The 21,470-nt window shown below is 47.6% G+C and overlaps 1 protein-coding gene across 3 annotated transcripts in view; it reads left to right on the top strand.

Moving 5' to 3' along the window:
• The window catches only part of si:dkey-234i14.2 (RNA-binding Raly-like protein), a 41,089-nt gene that overhangs the window by 14,790 nt on the left and 4,829 nt on the right, over nucleotides 1-21,470 (top strand). For 2 of the 3 annotated variants that reach the window (XM_062546979.1, XM_062546978.1), the window contains 3 exons: nucleotides 16,943-16,993; nucleotides 19,566-19,744; nucleotides 21,313-21,426. In XM_062546979.1, coding sequence (XP_062402963.1) covers nucleotides 16,943-16,993; nucleotides 19,566-19,744; nucleotides 21,313-21,426 — 344 coding nt within the window. The remainder of the gene's footprint in view (nucleotides 1-16,942; nucleotides 16,994-19,565; nucleotides 19,745-21,312; nucleotides 21,427-21,470) is intronic. The other variant, XM_062546980.1, reaches the window with a different exon arrangement.

Raw genomic sequence — 21,470 nt, forward strand, 5'->3', positions numbered from 1 at the left:
ACTGAACTTGCACTTACAAATGGTTATGGAACTTTTCTAAGAGATGCTGTTGATATTGAACATTGGCACTCTACGCTTTTTTTGTCTAGAACTGATGGACTGTTACACCCTTTCCTTTACTTATGTCAAAACCAATGTCTGTTCATTAACAAAATTACTGTTGATGGCACTGAAGTTGAAAATAAAAACATAAATGTTTATGGGACTTTTCTGGTCAACTGTGACCTACATTTAACTTGTGTCAAACCAGTTTTGTCTATGCTGTCAAACATTTACGATTAAATTGCAGTGGGAGCAAAAACAATCAGTAGGTTGAATTAAAGACCCAGATGCGGAAGTACATTTGGATTTTTACTTATGTCTTGAGCATTACAGGTAATAACACAATGTTGTAAGCTAGTAAATAGTCAGTATATAGACCGCTTTGCAAACTCAGATGTAAATAAGGTAATCATGAAGGGGTCTGCTTGTGAAAAGTCTTTGAAATCAGAAGTTGTCACTGGTCGAGAACTGTTAGGAGCCAGCTCCTCATGTTCAGCACCCACTGGTTCAGCCTGGCTGGATCACCTAAAGAGAAACTTGACACAGGCAAGAATGGTAGATTGTTAATCATTGTTATAATCAAATTATTTGAATTACACTCCAATGTGGGACATATCAGTCTGTTCTTGTGTTCCATATATTGATTTGGCACACGCATATGTTACAGTACACCTTTGTTTCCTTGTGTCTAACCTATAACTGACAATGGTATGTTGACTAGATGTCGCTCGTTATCACAGCTCCCGTGTTCAAAGTATACAGTCAGGTTCGGTTCACCTCAGCAAGCCGAAAGCAAGCCGTTTAATGTGAGGATTGAGGAATCTTCGGCTTAGGTTAGTGTCTTCACAAACGTTTTGATCTTAAATGCAACAACCGAGGCTGTAAATTGACAACAGACTAAGTATTCCCTAAAGGTTTTTTGAAGAAAACATAATATGTTACCCTTACACAGTCTGTTTGTTGATTACAGCTAACTCAAGTACCTGGGGCTAGTAACATTAACATGAAGCTAACTCACAACAGCGGTTTTCACTACATTTCTTAAATGAATGTTTGTGGGTGCTTCTGCCATTAGGTTTCAACAATAAGCAAATTAGTTCATTACTTCCTTAACGTTACACTTACGTGGGGATTTCCGATAGTAAGCCAGCATGTTTGCGGTAGGTTAAACCAGAGACATACCACAGACGCTGTCCTGGCGATTTATGCTAACGTTAGCTTGCTACTGATGCTAAATAGTGCCAACGTTCACATAAGCTAGCAGCTACGTGAAATAATAGTGGAATGTCACTTACCGGAAAACTAGAGTGATGTCCTCTTCTGGTGTCGGTTAGTACAGTTAATAGCATAGATATTTCAATACAAATGTTCAGAGAGGATACGGTGATGAAGATTCAGGATCACGGCTGAGACGTCCACTCGGCTGGCAGTGGCAACGTCAACCTCGACATTGGTCAGCTGTCAATCAAGTTGACGACGTCATTAATTTTTTATATCCAAATGCGATCTAAACTAACGAGTTAGAAAAAAATTCACCCCCCTCACAGTTGTCAGGGACCGGGAAACTACCGAAAAATACAATAAAAGTCCATGGGACCAGGCTTTAAAGACACGAATTTACGCCGTGAAAACGGACATTTTAACATGGGCGTCTATGGAAATTTGCTCTGTTTTGTGACCAGTCCCCAGCGGATTTTCGAGGTATTGCAGTTTTTCGAACTTCCGGGTAGGCTTCATTGTTCAGTTTAGAATGTTGCCGCTTGTTAAAGACTGCATTTGGTACATCTGGTATGAATTTGTATTGAACCTAACACCTTGTACCTAAAGGACTCAGTATGAATATATTTACCTTTACACCTCTACCTTTACACACTTCTAAACATTCCCCCCCACACAGGCACACACAGACACACACAGACACACAAAGACACACACACACACACACACACACAGAGAGAGACACACACACACACACACATACAAATACACATATACAAACACACCCACACCCACACAAAGAGCTGTACAGATAGACCTACCCAATTGTTACAGAAATTTCACATCTCACAAAACTGAAAACGAGTTCTAGACATGATGGATATTTTTCGATCTCTAGTGGATGCAGAAATAGGGCCTCCACCTGGAGTGCACCTTCTGTTTGGCTCAGTTGGGGAGGAAATGCTTTGTAAAGAAGGCAATTAATAACTAATGACTATCAACAAGTAGATTGATTTGATTTAATTGACCTTATGGTTGTTTTCAAATCAAACATTTCTCTCACTCTCTCTCTCTCTCTCACAGACACACTTTCTCTCTCGCTCTCTCTCTCTCCCTCCCTCCCGCCGTCCTTCTCTGGAGGTGTTGTGCTGTAGGCTACTGCGCTGTGCTGTGCTGTAGTGCAGGTGTATCCTCTGAGGCGCTGTGCTGTGCGTTAGTGTAGGTGTCTCCTCTGAGGCGCTGTGCTGTGCGTTAGTGTAGGTGTCTCCTCTGAGGCGCTGTGCTGTGCGTTAGTGTAGGTGTCTCCTCTGAGGCGCTGTGCTGTGCTGTGCGTTAGTGTAGGTGTCTCCTCTGAGGCGCTGTGCTGTGCTGTGCTGTAGGTGTCTCCTCTGAGGTGCTGTGCTGTGCTGTATTGTAGTGCAGGTGTCTCCTCTGAGGCGCTGTGCTGTGCTGTATTGTAGTGCAGGTGTCTCCTCTGAGGCGCTGTGCTGTGCTGTGCTGTAGTGCAGGTGTATCCTCTGAGGCGCTGTGCTGTGCTGTATTGTAGTGCAGGTGTCTCCTCTGAGGTGCTGTGCTGTGCGTTAGTGTAGGTGTCTCCTCTGAGGCGCTGTGCTGTGCTGTGCATAGTGTAGGTGTCTCCTCTGAGGCGCTGTGCTGTGCTGTAGTGTAGGTGTCTCCTCTGAGGCGCTGAGCTGTGCTGTGCTGTGCTGTGCTGTGCTGTGCTGTGCTGTGCTGTAGTGGAGGTGTCTCCTCTGAGGCGCTGTGCTGTGCTGTAGCGTAGGTGTCTCCTCTGAGGCGCTGTGCTGTGCTGTGCTGTAGCGTAGGTGTCTCCTGTGAGGCGCTGTGCTGTGCTGTGCTGTAGTGGAGGTGTCTCCTCTGAGGCGCTGTGCTGTGCTGTAGTGGAGGTGTCTCCTCTGAGGCGCTGTGCTGTAGTGCAGGTGTCTCCTCTGAGTGCTCTCTCTCTGAGCAGTGTTGTATTTGGGTGTTGTGGAGAGCGAGGGGCGACTACATTTGTGGAGCTCGCTGTGGCCCTCTAATGGCCCATCATTAGTTTTCATTACGGTGAGGGGAGGCCCTCGCAGGAGTGCCAGGGCCAGGCGCTGGCTGTGGCTGCCCAGGCCCCATCTGTCATTATGGGCCAGGCCGGTCAGCGCAGTCTGGTCGCCTTGGAACCGGTGCCAACACAGATGCCTGGGGGGGGGGCAGCAGTGATGTGGAGACGAGAGCGTATGTGAACGAGAGAGTGTGTTAGCGTGCTAGTGATATTTATGGCAGGCCGTTTTAGATTTCAGTGACATTAGGCTTAACCCAATTTTTACATATTGTTAATGTATTTTTTTACTTGTCTACAATTTAGACGACTAGAATAACTAGAATTTGCATGTCTGTAGTTAAAGTAAAGAGGATTGGATTTGAAGTTCTAAGCGAATTGTCTGAACCAAGAACTTGCTGTAGTCAACATAGTTTATGAAAATGCCTGCAAGAAGAAAATTGATTTTCTCTCTTTTTTTCCTGTTCTATTGTTTATCAGACATGGTTAAGTAAGAAGTGTAGAAAGACTAAAGGTGTTATTTGGAATTATTTTATTTTAAAAACATAAAAAAACAAGAAATGCCAACAGCATACAGTATGCAGTAATAACATTTTTGACATATTGTCACAAAGGCCTACATATGGTGTGGCTAAGATATCATTAAAGTTAGCATGCTAACCAGCTAGTGTCAGTTCATCCTCTCTCATAATCCCACTTAGAGATTGAGACCATATTAATACCTAGACAGGCAATAATGTGTCCCTCCTGGCCATCCTGTAGTTAATAGCTAGCACATTGATTAACCTGTCATCTAGCTCAACAGTACTTACACTGAGTACTTAAAAGACTTATGAGGAATATTTGCCTCGACTAAGTTAATGTAACAATATCAATAGATGTTGATTCAAAGAGTAAATGTCTCCTAAATACCTTTGAATCATATACATGTTCTCACTCTACATGTAGACTTAACTTAAGCCATTTGATCTCTTGGTCTAACCTTATGCGATGGGAGAGGAGGTAGGGGTGAACCAGCGCAGTGGTATGCTGCCCTCAATTCTCCTTGGAGTTATTACTGTAGTTAGCTCTAACCAACAGCTTGGCTGATCTGCATACAGTAATTCCTTGAAATGGTTAGCTAGTGCTAAAAGTCTTGGCCCCACTCACATCTAAGTCAAACAAAGAACATTGGCATAAAGGCAGAATGTTTACATGCAGCTCATATGGCAGGATGTTGCATCTTAGTGACAAAGCTATATACAGTGTGCACTTAAGATTCTACGCAGTAGCATTATACAAATAATGACAGCATAATTAGAATTAAAACTTGCAGGCCTAAAGTATGCTGTAATGGAATAATGCCTTAAATTGCAATGTTATGGTCCTGAAATCAAATTTGTATACGTATCAGTTTAATTTGATTGCATTGTGAGAAGTCAATTGATGTCATTCAAAACTAAAATGTCTAACTGAATGCTTTTGTGTGTGTGTGTGTGTGTGTGTGTGTATGTGTGTGTGTGTGTGTGTGTGTGTGTGCGTGCGTGTCTGTCTGTGTGTCTGTGTGTCTGTCTGTGTGTCTGTCTGTCTGTCTGTGTGCAATAGGTTCGTTCCTCCTGTATGTTTTGCATAATTTTCAAATAAATATGTATGGTCTGCCAATATACTGTACATAATCCTGTGTAGCCAGCGCTGTATGTTTGTATATCAGGCTATTAGATTGGAAATCAGTGCTTTGGGTGTGCTTCAGCTGAGCCGATGAGTAGGTGGTCTTGAATGATCAGACTAGCCTAGCGCACAACTACCAAACAGATGCATTTCTGAATGGCCTTAACATTGACAGCGAAATGCCTTTTCAAGTGCCATTAACTATCTTTTCGTATGGAATGACTTATTTGGGCAATGAGATGTGGATGCTAAGGCGATGCATGCTGTTCAGGTTCACAGTGCTTCACTGGGCTCCAGGCAGACTACATTAGTAGACAGACAACTTGTTTACATCGCGTGTGCTGCAGCTATTAACCTTTGTTCCTGCATTCCCCCCTGATTCCTCCATCTTTCCCCCTCTCTCTCGCTCTCTCTCTCTCTCTCTCTCTCTCTCTCTCTCTCTCTCTCTATCATCATCATCCCTCCACTCCTCTTGCACACTCATTGTCTTTTTTTTTGCATACCTCCTCTCTGGTTGGTCGCAACTGCTGTTCCACGCTCCATTTAACATCATTTACAACCCTGAGGATCTGACCAGCCACTGAGAAAACAAACAGCTCACACAAATACACACACACACACACACACACACGTGCACACACACACACACACACACGCAAAAAAAACACACATACACACCTACACACCCTTTCTCATACACATATGCATTTTTACCCACATGCTCTCACGCACACGCATACAGTACATAGATGCAGCACACTCACCTTCACACGCCTAATATATGTGCACACATATGCACTTGTACATGGACACACATACACACACACACACACACACACACACACACACACACACACACACACACACACATACACACATACACACACACAACACACTTCCCAGGTACACATGCATGCCCAGGTTTTAAACACCCACATTTGCATATCAGTGCAACAAAGTGGGAGCATGACTTCCATCACTTATGTAAATGTGCTTCTCTTATGTTCGCCTGCGTAGCTGTGGGCTCCGGGTGATTTATGCCGTTTGATTGGGCTGATTTGCCTCCCTTGGAACGCTCTCATGGCCCCGATGCAGGCAGGAGTGTGTGTGGCTCCTTGTCTTCTCAAAAACCCCTCCCTCAACACCTCTAGTGACCCCTCTCTCTCTCTCCTCTCCACTCTCTCTCTTCTCTCTGTCTCTCTCTCTGTCTGTCTCTCTCTCTCTTCCTCTCTCTCTCTCTCTCTCTCTCTCTCTCTCTTCTCTCTGTCTCTCTCTCTGTCTCTCTCTTTCTTCCTCTCTCTCTCTCTCTGTCTCTCGTGCCCTCCAACCAAACTCATCAGAGGCTGCATGTTGAGAGGGATTGGGATGGGGAAACCTCCGTATCCGGTCTGCATTTTAAACCGACTTCCCGCAGGAGGGCTGCTCGCGGCTTCAAGAGGAGCCGTATGCATGAGTTTGACATGGGGGACCCGGAGGAAGGGGGGTGGAGGTGGAGGTGGGGGTGGGGAGGCGGCTGGGTTGGTTCTCCTGTGGACAGCTCTGTTTGATTTGGTGTGGGTTTGCCAGTGTGTGTGTGTGTGTGTGTGTGTGTGTGTGTGTTGGTGTGTGTATATGTGTGTCTGTGTGTGAGTGAGTGAGTTAGTGAGTGCGTATACGCATGCATGTGAGTGTGTGTGTATGTGTGTGTGTGTGTGTGTGTGTGTGTGAGTACATCGTTGTGAGCATGTTGTGTGTGTGTGTGTGTGTGTGTGTGTGTGTGTGTGCGTGCCAGTCTATTTGTCTTTCAGTCTTTGTTGACCTGTGCGTCCCCCGGGGAGCTGAAATGCAGCGCACGCTTGTAAATGCTCGCTCCGCTCTCGGAAGCATCAGCAATAGCCAACAGCCATTCATGATAGGGAGCCTGAATCATATCTTCCAAACACAACGCCGATGAGGAAGCCGGGTAATATCCCGCCGTTCCCAAGGCAACCCGATCTGAATTCCACAAGGGACCTCTGTGGAAACATGAATACCAGATTGGGCACCGGGTTGTTTACAGCCTGTCCTGAGTCCTAACAGATCGGACGAATGCGCAGCTCTGCGCTCCAGACCCCCGGGGTGATTTGCCACATAATGCCCCCTCGGTTACCCCCTACTCCCTTCTCAGCAAGCGGCCTATCCCTCAAAAGACTGCTGCTGGCTGGCTGGCTGGCTGGCTGGCTGGCTGGCATACAGCTGTGTATATCAATGCAGACCCCTGATGAAGACATACTGTGTGTGTCTGTGTGTGTGTGTGTGTGTGTGTGTGTGTGTGTGTGTGTGTGTGTGTGTGTGTGTGTGTGTGTGTGTGTGTGTGTGTGTGTGTGTGTGTCTGTGTGTGTGTGTGTGTGTGTGTGTGTGTGTTGGGGGGGTTGGGTGGTGTAGGAGGACATCAGCTCATGGGCATTCTCAGAGACAGATGCCCAGCGCTGTTCAGGCCGTCTCTCTCTGATGAGATGCACTTAAGCTTTCAGTTGATAAAAGAGGAAATCGCACCGCAGAGGGGAGGAGTGTATTAAATGCACTGAGAGGCTTTAAGAGGAGACCGGCTTGTTTCTCTTTGTCATTCGTCTCACAACTCGGCATTAACTGGCTGTTTTGTCCAGCCTGCGTGGGAGGGAAGGAGGGGGTAAATCACTAAAACATCTCTTGAAGCGAAAACACTAGCAGCACAGATTGATTCGTTTCGATGCCATGTTAAGATCACGCTTTGAAAACAAATTATTGTCCGACTGAGGATGATAATTGCGATATTTGCCGACCCCAGGTCACCATCATTTAGTGGACCGAGCTGAGATGTTGTTGCCGTTTGACAGAGGCAGTGCTTGAGGTTGACTGGGTTTAACTTTAGCAGTGACTGATGCTCATGAGGACGATGGCTGGATCTCAGAGCAGTCTGAGCCCATCAAGCCCAGGTTATTTGTGTCGTTTTTTAGAAACCCTGTGGGTGGTAAAACCAGCCAGTTCACCACCACTTTTCCTTCATATGCCAGTCACAGATGTGCCATCTGTAGCTGATGATGAACAAAACAATAAAATTAGTCCCAAAATTGACGTCGGAGGGTTTTTTTCCCTACTGATCTGATATTAGCCCTGGCTCAGTCTAATGTGGTCTTGGGCTGTCTGTACCGTTGCTCACATGTATTGCCAATTTTCTCACCATTTGCACTTAACCCTGAGGTAAGAGCACCCAGATTACATAATGTTCTGAAGGATTTGATTGAACGTGCTGTCATCAGTGTTCGCCTGAGGCCAGCCAATCACTCCCCAATGGCGTGCGTGTGGCGTATTTGGCATGATCTTTCCTGCACGGCCACTTTGTGATTCTCAAGGACGGGGTCCCTGTAGACGAGTCCGTGGAGGGTGAGATTATCTGTGCTGTAAAGCCCAGTAGGAAGATGTAGCGCAACACATTTCAGTCAGATCCACTGGCAGATACTGCGGCACTGTACATCCCCCTCCTGGTTCTCTGGCACATTCGCTGTGGCTCAGTGGCTTATGTCATTTCCACAATTCCCGCCTTTGAACATACTGAATCAAACCTCATCATCCTGAATTTAATCATCAAAGATCAAATGGCTAAGTAATTTATCATCACGCAGACATGTCAAACGATTCATACAATGTCAGTGATACGCATGCTATGTAGGCTATGCTTGACATGTTTAATGGTTTAACCATTTGAGCTGTCAAGACTTGAATAGATGGCAGGATGTTTTGAGTGGGAATGCTGTTCACTAGAGAAGCAGTGTAATACATTTTCATCAACATGACATCACGTAAATGATTCTGCAGATAATCACCCACACTTGTTTGTATGCCAAAGCTTTTACAATTTGTTCACAGAATGACAGATTGCGGTTTCACAATGTTCACAAGTGACTAGTTAATGTGGAGTCTGAACAAGCTGTTTTGAAAATGTTAATTCTAATCTTAGACATATGCCAAAGCAACTGTGAACAACTGTAATTAAGCAGGTGCAAAAGCACCTGATGGTTCATTAAAAACCTCACAAGCCTTTTTATGTATAAGAATTGCTGCCTTTTAGATTCCATTTAAGCAAACAAGTTTATGTTTAGTCATGTAGCTACCGCATGGAAGAACTCTCCGAACACCTGAGCAGACGTGATGTTTGCCGGTCTGGTTCCTGCTGGGTCGAGGAGACACTCTGTCGCAAGTCCTTGTGATTGCTAGTTGTAAATGTGAAGGGAACGGAACATAGATGGGTGGCACCCATAACTGATGCACTGTTCACACAGTGGAATAAATCTCACCCCTCCCTTTCGGCATGGCTGGTTTCTCTCTCTCATTTGCCGGGAGCCAAAAGGGATAACAGTGGATCCCTAACTGCGGGGGCCCAGGGAGTCGTGGACTTGGCACCCATCCTTGATCTCCGTTTGTGTAGGCGTGATGGGCTCATCTGCCTGTGTGATGAGGTCCTCTCGGCGGCCTTTGAACATGTGAAGGTCAGCTATTCGGTTTCATTGCTCACTCTGGTCGGCCTCCTCTTCAGTGCAGTCCCATCGCTTAAATGGCCCTGGTGACCTTTTCTCTTGTGTGAATGTACCACTGCTCTCTCCCACTCTCATTATCTGTAGATTACAGGACATGTGGTCATATCATATGACTCATATGCCAGATGTTTTGAGGAACAATGATCAAGTAATGTCTTGCAATTGAGGAATGACAATCAAGCTTCAGTAGATTAGGAGACCTTGGAGTAAATGCTGAGTACTTATTCTGCTCAACCTGGCAAAGTGCAAGGAGATCAGGGTAAGACGTGCCAACAGTGTCTTGAGAGTTAGCCATGCCAACAGAGTTAGCCATGTCCAGGTGTCCAAGGTGCTCTAAGAGACAGATGAGTAGAGAGGGCTGCCCCAGCGCGGATAGCATTTCCGCCATCGAGGAGCCACAAACGAGAACAGACTGTGTCTCGTGCGAAGGGACCAGAAGATGTCTATTTAGCAGCAGACTGATGGATTTATGTCTGATCCAGAGTCAGCCTCTGGAGATGCTGCTGCATAGTGCAGCCATGCCTAGTCAATTTCAGATTAGCAATGACTTTTTCCTAAAAGACAAAAAAATTGGTGCAAAAATAATGTCATGCGCAGACACATGCGCGTGACCTGTTTTGAGAGGGACTGAATAAAGCCTGGGAGGATCGTTTGGGCACAGCGATAGTCACCGAGAGGCCATTTGTTGTTTTTTTTTGGGTAATTTGACATAAATAAAACCCTTGTGTGAGAATAACACACCCCTCCATCCTATTGACCCAGACGGTAAATACACGCTCGGTAATTACCACCGTGGATCGATGCCTCTGTCACAGCTTGTGTATGGAGACATGCTGAGCACGGGTCCAGCACTGATGGACGACCCCCTCAGTAGAATTGTCCATAAAGCCCAGTCGTCATGTCTGGCACCGCCACGCAGACAGACGCTGTGTTGCTACAGGAGGGGGGTTTGGGTCTCCGCCTTCACAACTCCTCTCTCTGTTCGTCCTCTTTCACTGTCTGTGTGTGCCACAACCTGTCCTCCCAAATGTCTCTACACATACTAGTACACACGCGCGCACTCACACACACACACACACACACAGAGTCTCTGTGCAATAAAAGATGTGAGATGTTAAAGAATTGGAGAAGAGTGCTGGCATCGTGAAATTGCTTTTCCATGCTCGATGTCAGCACTGATGATGATGTCTGCAGAAATGACGCGAGAGATGATTGATGACACCTTTGACTTTGACGTTTCTCAAAAAGCAGACCTGTTTTCTCGATGGTGAGGAGAGGACGGCCAAGGTACATTTTGATGAATCTTTTGTGTATCTAGATGGAGGGGTATGTAATTGTGTGTGTGTGTGTGTGTGTGTGTGTGTGTGTGTGTGTGTGTGTGTGTGTGTGTGTGTATGTTTGACAAAATGTGCTAAAAATGTGTGTGTGTGTGTGTGTTTCTTTGTAAAGGACAGTGTGTGTGTGTGTGTGTGTGTGCTCTTGGAGAACACACATAGCACTCTTAAAAGTAAAGTTTTTTTCCCGATTTTAATTTGTCTTACAAGAAGGCCTCATTTTGCCCAGACTTTTTTGTCCACGACTACCTCTACAAATAACCCCCTCTTGGGTTCTCTTGGGTGGAAAGGACATTCCATTGATGTTTCTCCTGAAACTTGGGAGCAGCAGAGAACCTTATTCCCTGGTGATGTAGTTTCACACAATCCTGTTTAGTGTAACTGGCACCAACAGAGGGAGAAAAGATTAGGAATCCATAATGTAAATAGCTGTAAGCTAATGTAGGTACATTTCAGTGTATTTTGATAGGACTAATGCTACTGGAAGTGGTTTGGTGCTAATGGTTTTATAATATGTGTGCATTATTAATATGCGTCTTATCTTATCTTATATCATATTATACTATTGTGGTGTTGTGTTGCAGTGTTGTAGGTTGGTTGTGGCAGTGTTGATGATGGTAGCCAACAGGAATGTATTCATCATGTTGGTGTCTGTTGGTTAGCTGCAGTGGTTTTGCGTTGTTGGAGTTGATGGCGGTTGATGGTGATTGGTGGTGGTCTGCAGTGGTGTTGTGGCGTGAGGGTTGATGGCGGTTGATGGTGGTCTGCAGTGGTGTTGTGGTGTGAGGGTTGATGGCGGGTGGTGGTGGTCTGCAGTGGTGTTGCGTGTGATGGAGTTGATGGCGGTTAATGGTGATCTGCAGTGGTGTTGGAGTTGATGGCGGTTGATGGTGGTTGGTGGTGGTCTGCAGTGGTGTTGCGGTGTTGGAGTTGATAGCGGTTGATGGTGGTCTGCAGTGGTGTTGCGGTGTGAGGGTTGATGGTGGTGGTCTGCAGTGGTGTTGCAGTGTTGGAGTTGATGGCGGTGGTCCGCAGTGTTTGAGGCATTCCACTCAGGCCTTGTGGCCGGGCTGAGGCGGCAGCAGCGCTGAAGTGGCAGGAAATGGTCTCTCCAGCCCATTAAGCTCAGTCACGCCGCGCTGATCCTGATTCATTTCAGAAGCGCGAGGGAATGCTGAATCTGAATTAATCAATCCCCCCTCCTCAGGGGACAGTACAGCTGGAGTAGGGAGGGAGAGATGGCGTTTGTGTGTGTGTGTGTGTTGGGGGGGCATGGCAGTAAACTACACACTGAAAGGGAAGCAGAGATGAGGAGAGATGAGATAACAAGAGTAGGAGCAGAGAGAGCCAAGCTGAGAAAAGTAGAGGAGAGGAAGAGAGGAGAGGGAGGAGAGGAAGAGAGGAGAGGGAGGAAGAGAGGAGAGGGAGGAGAGAGGAGAGGAAGAGAGGGGTAGAACTGAATGCAGAAAAGAGGAGGGAAGCGTTAATATTGATGGGAAGGGATTGAGAGATATGGAGATAGAGAGGAGAGAAAAGTTGTTTGTATGGGAGGAGGGGAAAGGAGAGAGACAGAAGAGGAGAGAGAGAAGAGGTGGAGAGGTGGAGAGAGTAAGAGGTGGAGGCTAAAGCGAACAGAACGGAGCAGAATCACAGGGCCACGTAAACACAACCCACAACAACAAAGAGAGGAGTGAAATAAGGGGCCCCATCCGACTGTTGATTGGGATTCCAGGTCTCCCGGATGATTAGTGCCGTAATGATCTCTTAAACAAATGTACCCAAACAAATGGATCCGCGGCGCTCCTGCGCTCCTGCGCCCCTGCGCCCCTGCGCCCCGCGCGGCAGGAGACTCGGAGCGCTGAAAAATGGAGATGGATTCCGCCTCCTTTGTGCAGATCATTGTAGTTAATGGTCTCGCGCTCCGCAAACACTTATGTGTTGTAAATTATAGATATACTGTAGAGCCTAATGTCCCCGGAGGGAGAGGAGCCAGCAGCTGCGCTAATGAGCCAACAGCACGGAGGACGAGGCGCGCGTGTGTGTGTGTGTGCGTACGTGTGCGGCGTCGTGCGACTGCCCCCCCCCCCCCCCCCCCCCAGAGACATAAATCATAGTGACTGGCTCGCTCGCTCGCTGGCGAGGAGGCTCTCCTGGGCCTGTGACGTATGGAGGGGGATCTCAGAGCAAGGGGCCATCGCCATCGCTCATCTTGGCGGCGCGGGGCGTTCTGGTTCGGAGCGAAGAAGCCCCCCCCCCCCCGCCTCCGTCCGCCCATAAAACTGTCAGACGCTCGCCGGGTTTGCGTGTCAGGCCAGGCCGCATGCAAATGGGGGACGCTCAGTGAGGTCACTTCCTGTCCCCATGGCGTGCAGAGAGCAACAGAGGAATGGGAACGCTGGCAGACAGAGGGAAGCAGAGAGAGAGAGAGAGAGAGAAAAATAACTGCACTGAGTCCAACTGTCTGGAAAGAGACGACAGATGGAGAGCCTAAAAAAACTGGGAAGACAAGGCCACAGACACATAGATGAAGAGACAGAGAAGAGGCCCGAGAAGGAGTGATCCATGTGGTGGCTGAGAAGCGTCTAGCGGAGATGATGACCGGACCAACGGAGCCGCGGACAGACAGAGGGACGCAGCTTAGATTTAGCATAATGAGCCTTGTCTGAGGGATGGCCTTGTCGCATGTGAACTCATGAAAAAAAATCTAATTAGCCTCCGGAGACCTTGCCGTCCAGCTGAGTGTGTCCCTCCTTCTTTTGTACCGAGACAGAGAGATAGAGAGAGAGTGTGAGAGAGAGTGCATTTTAATGGGAAGCTCTGCCATGTACCTGACACCTCAGCCAATAGCCTGTGTGTGTGGGGAGGAGGTAAGGTGAATTGGGCCCAAAATTCAGTATTCAGCTCTGTGAGCGTGCCACTTTGTAAATATACTCTTGTCGATATGACTTGGGTTGAGGCTGTCCCTGGGCAGTGCAGTAACCTGCGTGACTACCAATGCTGCACAGACGCTCCGCTGACCAGCCAGCCCAAAGGTGGACTCTTAACGAGACGCCATAAAAGCCCCGACATGCAAGTCCTTCCACAGGAGAGAGAGAGACCGAGAGAGCGAGAAAGAGAAAGAGAGAGAGAGAGAAAGCAAGAGAAAGAGAGAGAGCGGTAATGGCAGCCATTACCGTTGTTCCTACTCGCACGCTCTCGCGCTCTCCATCTCCCTACTTGGGCGCGCTGTAGAGGTGTGGACTCTGTAATTTAAACAGCCATTCCAGGCCCCCTCGCCCGGCGTGAATGATCAGCGCCGCTGACGGTAATCACTGGTGAAGCCGGGGAGCTTTGCGCCAAAGCGTTTCGGAAGACTAAAGGTCAGCCGGCAAGAACACGCAATGTCCCCCCTCACCACCACCACCACCACCACCACACACACACACACACACACACACGCGCACACACAAATTGATATGGACATAGGCTGCGAGGAAACGGCTCTGGAATGTCCGTGACTTATTTTGCCAGGCGACCTTTCAGGTGTGGAGTAGTGTGCGTGGCCTTTAAGGAGATTGACACCCCATGGGTGGCTGCGGCGCGCTCAAGCGCTACTCTAGGCTGTGTGTGTGTGTGTGTGTGTGTGTGCGCGTGCTTTCCATCTAATCGCACACGGACTGGAGAAGGGCGCAGAACGCCTCTCTCTCTGTCTCTCTCTGGGTTATTCAAATGAACACTTGTGCCTACACACATATTACGCACACTTCCATACACACACAAACAAACACACGCACACACACACCTATGCTCTCGCACACTCAGACATACTCATTACAGAATTGGTTTTCTCCAGTGAATGAAATAGAATGTCTGTAACCCGGTGATGGCTGGCTCTGCAGCCAATAGTTATGGATTTTCTACACGGGCTTCAATACAAATGAAATGTCATGCTCGGGAATCGCATTTTCTACAAGGCTTGAGATTGTGAATTCGAAATTAACTTCAGCCGAGAGGATCTGGCAATTCCAGCATAAATATTTTTCACACATTTGTGTTCAGTGAACCTTTGCTGTTATTTAGTTCATTTGATTTCAACATGGAGGCACACATAAACCCTCCGTCAGAACCTTTGCTGTTATTTAGTTCATTTGATTTCAACATGGAGGCACACATAAACCCTCCATCAGACGCGCCCTAATAGGCTGTTTATACCTCACGCCTCACAAATGCAGCCAAGGCCGTGTGGAGCGACGGGGAGGCTCACTGGATGAATGCAGAACTGTGCGTTAGTCTTAGCTGATCTGTATTGGGCTGCATGCTCCCTGGTTCGGATCATGGCAATGGTACACACACACACACACACACACACACACACACACACACACACACACATACAGCACACAGAATGCTTTTGCAGTCTTACACATATACTACACTGATTGAAGACTTTACTAATTTGTTTTGCGCCGTGGTATGGTGTGTGTGCTGTGGTATGGTGTGTGTGCAGAAAGGGTATCTCTACCCCTAAGTTGAAATTGAAATTCAAAATATGCCAGTCAAAATGTGCAGAAGTGATACTCATCCAAAATCTAGATTTTATTCTTAAACATAAGGACATTTGTTCAAGAACCACAAAAGCCTTTACTGCAGTTTACAGCTTACAGTTTTACTGCAGTAGGACTGTATAGATAATGACATTTTGATCCGTTTTGAATAGCCAATCATATATTGCTCTATTTCTATGAGGAGGCCTAAGCTATCAAAAGCAGGAGTGTCTCTCTGGGTTTGTTTGATAGCCTATAATGGGACAATAAATGCCAACAACCTTAAGAGGGATCAGAAGGCTTCAGGTTTTGTTTGCTCAAATCATATTTTTCTGATGTTGACAAAATGCAGTAATAAATACAGTGTCATTGCTACAACTCACGCTATTGCTGGCAAGTAAATGCAGGAAATATGGTTTCACAATCTAGCCAGCAGCAGTAAACACATCATCATTTTGTGTGAGTAAAAAGCTATCTTGGATTCCCGAGATATCACCCCCCAGATGAAAATAATGTTGCTGTTGCTAGGCAGGTCATTTCGCCGCCCTTTACGTAATCCTGCCCTATATTACTCAAGTAAATCATAGCCTACCACAACATTATTGTCAAAGGAAGAGTTGTACACAATGAGATAAATTATTTTGTTTGCTTATTGATAAACAGTAAAATGTAGTTTAGGTGAGCAGAATTGGCCAAGAGAAGAGAGTGACTCTGTTCTTAGGTTTCTAGTGTTACCCTGTTCGACCCAAACCCAGTATGTGATTGCGAATATAAGCCTGCACTCTGAGTTGAGGAGGTCTTAGTCAGTGACATCTCCGATAGATTTGGCCCACCAATAGACATAAAACAATTGTGCTGGTTGATCTGATTTGTGCTACAACAGAAATGAGATTGACACAGCTGCAGCCCTGCTTTGGAGGGTGGAACTGGGCTGGGGCTCCCGTGATTGGATGAAATCTCTTCCTGCTCTCTTGAATCACATACTTGAATGCAATTAGAGAAGGAAGTGATCTGGAAAATGGCTTAAGGATTTGGACATTATCTATGCATGTTGAATGAAGCTGCCCCCCCCCCCCTCACACATACACACACACACACACACACACACACACTCACACACCACCACCCAAGACTAGGTGTACATTATACCGTATTTGCGTTTGCTACATAGATCATGCCATTCCGTCAGTTTAGAATTGGGCTGGTACTACCCTACTACATAAGGTGACCAGATGTCCCTGTTTTTGGTGGCCAGAATACTTGGAAACCAGTTCTGTCCCCTCTTTCTGTAGATAAGCAATAGTTTATTTTTTAATTTTGTAATGTTTAAATGATTTCATTTTCATTTCACCGCCAAACTGGAAATGTCACACTCTTCATCTACAGAAATCTGATCACCTGAACATACTAGCTTTGATGTATTATTTGTACTTTTATATGTGTAAGTATTCCTCTGTGTTAATTGGTAATGTGTAAATAAGGCTTCCATCCATTTATGTGGTGGTTCAGATGGACAGCTGCTTTGGTCACGATCATGTCGTGTCCGTCCCCATGCGAGGGGCGCTGAACCTGTGCCCTGTTTCTCTCCCCCTGCAGATCTGACCACGACCTGGACTATGACTGCTACTCTGAGCAGCTCTACGACAGGTGCTGTCACTTTCCCTGAGATATGTTTCCCTCAAGCCTTGAGCCACCGGCACCACCTGCCCGAGGAAGGGGGGGAAAAGGACAGGAGAAAAAATAGAGGAGCGACTGAGATAGAGAGACAGAGGAGGGAAAGAGAGAGAAAGAAAGAGAGAGAGAGAGGAAATGTCAAAAGCGAGTCGTTCATCCTCCCTTGTGTCCCCGCTGCCTCTGTGCTTGATATGCCACACGTTCCCCTGAAATGTTCTGCTCAAATTGTCCTATGAAATCTCTTGGATGGTTTCTTTCGTCACCTCAGAAAAATGTCTCAGCTGTCTTTTTAGATTTATAAGGACCATTTCAGAAACACTCCATTTGAGTTGATGGGGCCTCACTGCTCGCTATGGCCCTCCCGCTCTGGTGCTCGCTCTCTCCTTGTTTGCTCCCTCGCTTCTTTTCTCCCTCTCTTCCTCTCTCCCTCTCTCCCTAGCTCTTTCTCTCCCTCTCTTCCTATCTCCATCTCCCCAGCTTCCTCTTTCCCACGTCCTCTCTCCCTCTCTCCTTCTCTTCCTCTCTCCCTCTCTCCCTAGCTCTTTCTCTCCCTCTCTTCCTCTCTCCCTCTCCCCAGCTCCCTCTCTCCCACGTCCTCTCTTCATCTCTCCTTCTCTCCCTCTCTTCCTCTCTCCCTCTCCCCAGCTCCCTCTCTTCCTCTCTCCTTCTCTCCTCTTCCTCTCTCCTCTCTCCCTCTCTCCCTCTCCCTCTCTCTCCCTCTCTCCCTGGCTCTGTTTCTCAGGGACACACAGGCAGCAGGGTGATGGTCAGGTCCCCCATCTCTCGCCTCTATCTCCTGCTCGCTGCTTATCTGTCTTGTCCCACTGCTGTCTGGAGGGATTCTTACTCACCTGTCTATCAGTGCTGTTTTTCATCCATCACGTTGTGTGTTTCTTCTTCTCCTCTGTGTCTTTCTCCCTCTCCTCCTTGTATTCCCTGCTTCTTTTTCTACTTCTATCTATGTTCTCTCCATTCCCCAGCCTTCTCTGTGTTCTATTTGTTCTACTGTGCTATGTTCCCTCCATTCCCCAGCCTTCCCTCTCTCGTCTTTGACTGGTGTGAGGCAGACATGCTTCATCTGACTGCTCTGCTCCCCTCAAATCTTAAGACGCTGTAGCAAGGTCGCTAACTGCTATGCGCTTCCAAAACCCCTGGGCACGCCATGTAACATCTGAGCTATCTCCGGCTCGAGAAGCAAGACGCACACGCGAGAGGAAAAAAAAACAAACAAGCAAAGCTTTACAGCACTTAAAAAAAAAACTGAAACTGTTGAGTCTTTCTTCTGTGTTTTTGTTTCTTCTCTCCCTCTCTCCCTCTCTCTCTCTGTCTGTCTGCGGCGGGCGAGCTGGGGATGATTGAGTGGTGGAGATTGGGGGGATCGGTGGGGGGACCGGCAGGGGGATCGGTGGGGGAATCGGTGGGGTGCCTGGCACTGTGGCGTCGCGTCGCGCGGCCCTCCGCAGGGGCAGCTGCATGGGAACGGCGTGATTAGCCCGCTGCTGATTAGTGTAGCACACATGGCATCGCACGGCTCATGCAGCGACAGAGATAAGAGAGCAGACAGAAACCGACAGAGAGAGAGAGAGAGAGACAGAGAGAGAGAGAGAGCAGAGAGAGAAAAAGAGAGCAGAGAGACAGAGAGAGAGAGAAAGAGAGCAGAGAGAGAGAGAGAGAGACAGAGAGAGAGAAAGAGAGCAGAGAGACAGAGAGAGAGAGAGCAGAGAGAGAGAGAAAACACGACAGAGAGTGGGAGAAGGGGAGAGAGAGAGAGAAAGAGAGAGGCGAGCGAGTGAGGGAGGCAGATGTTTGAGGCAGGAAGCGTAGAGAAACAGAGGGCTGGAATTTGCCATAAAGCTTTAACCGTTCCACTCTATTGTCAAAGAGACACTTAGTCCTCTGCAGGCAGCGACAGTTATACAGCGTGGAGAGGCACAGGAAAGTACAGCCACAAGAAAGGCCTGTCATCTAGCCAGGCAGAGGAGCTAATTCTGGATATGTGTGTTTTGTCTGAGTGCAGGCAAGGTTATATGAGATGTGTGATTTAAGGAGGGTCCGCCACAGGCTCTCAGTCATGCCCCAATATGCACGTTCTCCCCATCCAATGACCATGCACTACACCATAGATTGGCTCTTTGGTCAGAGACTGAACCACATCACTGAAGGTGACACTGCCCATTGAAAGTGTGCTTTCAGCAGCAGGCAAGAAGGGAGATAAATACTTTAAGTGTCCTTTGTGGTTTTGCAATAAAAGGGCACCTTTCTTGTTACGACACACAGTCGGGGGCCTTTTGTGTTGGCATAATTCTTTTTTCTGGAATTATAAAGAAGGTAATTCATATTGAAGCAGATACGGCACCATCAGGTCAAGCCTTCTTTTAAATACGAGAAAGGAATTATGGTGTATAAGTGGAGGATTTTTCAAGAGAGGCAAAGGTGGCCATGACTTAAATTAGGCTGACACTTTAGCGTTCATCTCTTCATGACATTGTGTGTGTGTGTGTGTGTGTGTGTGTGTGTGTGTGTGTCTGTCTGTGTGCACTTACAGAGTCTTTGATTACCAGCGTGTTCCTGTCTCCATGGCAACCATTTCACGAGACGTCACCCCTCCCAAACGCCCCCGCTGCTCTTCCTCTTCCTCCTCGGCGGTCCACCGCAGCAGCAGAGAGCGCTTCCAGCTCAGGCACAGGTCCAGGATCAGTGGGAGCAGCTCCAGCACCGCCAAGTGTGAGAACACCTCTCCAGCTGAAACTGATCAGGGGACAGTGAGAGGGAGGGAGGGAGGGAGGGAGGGAGGGCATCAGGCAATCCAGAACACTGGACTGCACGTCTAATGGTTGCATGGTGACCGTGACTTTTTGTGAAGACACAGTTTAAATGGAATGCTGTTAAATGATGGTGAAGGAGATTGAGTTTGATTCGAGGCCAGGGATTATGGGGAAAGACTATGTGTAGCAAGTGGTGTGTTTCTAATATCTCCATGTTGTTGTTGTTGTTGTTGTTGTTGTTGTGGTGGTGGTTGTGTGTGTATTTGTATGTTTATTGTCCCGCTGCAATTGTTTATAAAGTAATTACCTTATTCTGATCCTTTAGGAACCTTTTAGAAAGATATAAACAATACAACATAGTGGTTTCTCTGTCAGTGCTGGAGTGTCACACTGTTATGTGTATTTTGCAGTGGAGCAGTAATAGATTATGATTTCCCTGAGTGAAGTTGCATCCCCAGGGCAAAGTGTGAGTGTGTGAGCGTGTGTGTGTGTGTGTGTCTGTGTGTGTGAGGGAGAGAGAGAGAGAGAGAGAGAGAGAGAGAGAGAGAGAGTGTACAATGATGCTCCAGATGGTTCCTTCATTAACAACCCCCTCCACTTGCGAACACTCCCGCCCGTAATCAAACCTAGCCTATCAGGGCACGCAATTATCCCAAATTAATAGTGCGTAACCAATAAGAAGTGTTTATATTCTTTATTACAAGCCTTAATAGTTTTTAGTGCCGGCACATCGCAGTGAAATGAGTTTGCCTTTGTAGCCTGGAGGTCAAAACAGCTTTTTAATGGTGTGAGGCGGGCTGGAATGGCTGACGTGCGTCGGCCGGGGTGAGCCATGCCGATTGGGGCGCTGATAAACGCCAGCGAGAGGGGTCACGCTCGAGAGACGGGCGCGTCATTAAAAACGCCATTACGCGGGCGGGGGGGAGGACGGCGGGCCATGTAACTGGGGCCACGGCGGGGCTTCAGCGGAGAGCTCTCTGACCGTCAGGGAGGGACGGCCCCGACCCCAAACGCCTCGCTCCGCAAATCAAAGACGCGACACGATTCCTTTTCGTTTTTTATCTTTTTTTTTTTTGGACGGCGCCGATCACAAGTCTCTCCCCGTCGCCCCCTGCCCATGCGTCTCCCCGTCGTCCCCCGCCCTTGCGTCTCCCCGTCGTCCCCCGCCCGTGCGTCTCGTTTGGGAACATCAGTAGGCCGCCTCTCCTCTTCCTCCTCTCGTGCGTCTCCTCTGGTCCTCTCAGCCGCATGCGTGGGCTGTGTGTGTGTGTGTGTGTGTGTGTGTGTGTGTGTGTGCGTGGTGCTGATGATGATCAGCTGTGGGGATCTCATCTTTCTCATTATCCGCTCTCTCCCTCTCTCTCTCTCTCTCTCTCTCTCTCTCTCTCTCATCCAGCCGCCATCGTCTCCCCTATCTCTTGGCTTTGAATAGAGCAATCTCTTCATCAAAAATGTCACTTTCTTTTTCCCCTCTCGCCTCACTCAGACACGCTCTCATCTCCGTGTATCTTTTCCGTCCCTCTCCAGTGAAAATGGAGGAGCTGCAGAGTATCAAGAAGGAGCTGACCGTGATTAAGGTCCAGATTGACGAACTGCTGGACAGTCTGGACGAGATGGACAGACAGAGGAGAGATCACTCAGGTAGCATCACGGAGTGCATGTGTGTGTGTGAACGACTGCATGTG

Source organism: Sardina pilchardus, chromosome 10 (genome assembly GCF_963854185.1).
Source record: "Sardina pilchardus chromosome 10, fSarPil1.1, whole genome shotgun sequence".
Taxonomy (NCBI): domain Eukaryota; kingdom Metazoa; phylum Chordata; class Actinopteri; order Clupeiformes; family Clupeidae; genus Sardina; species Sardina pilchardus.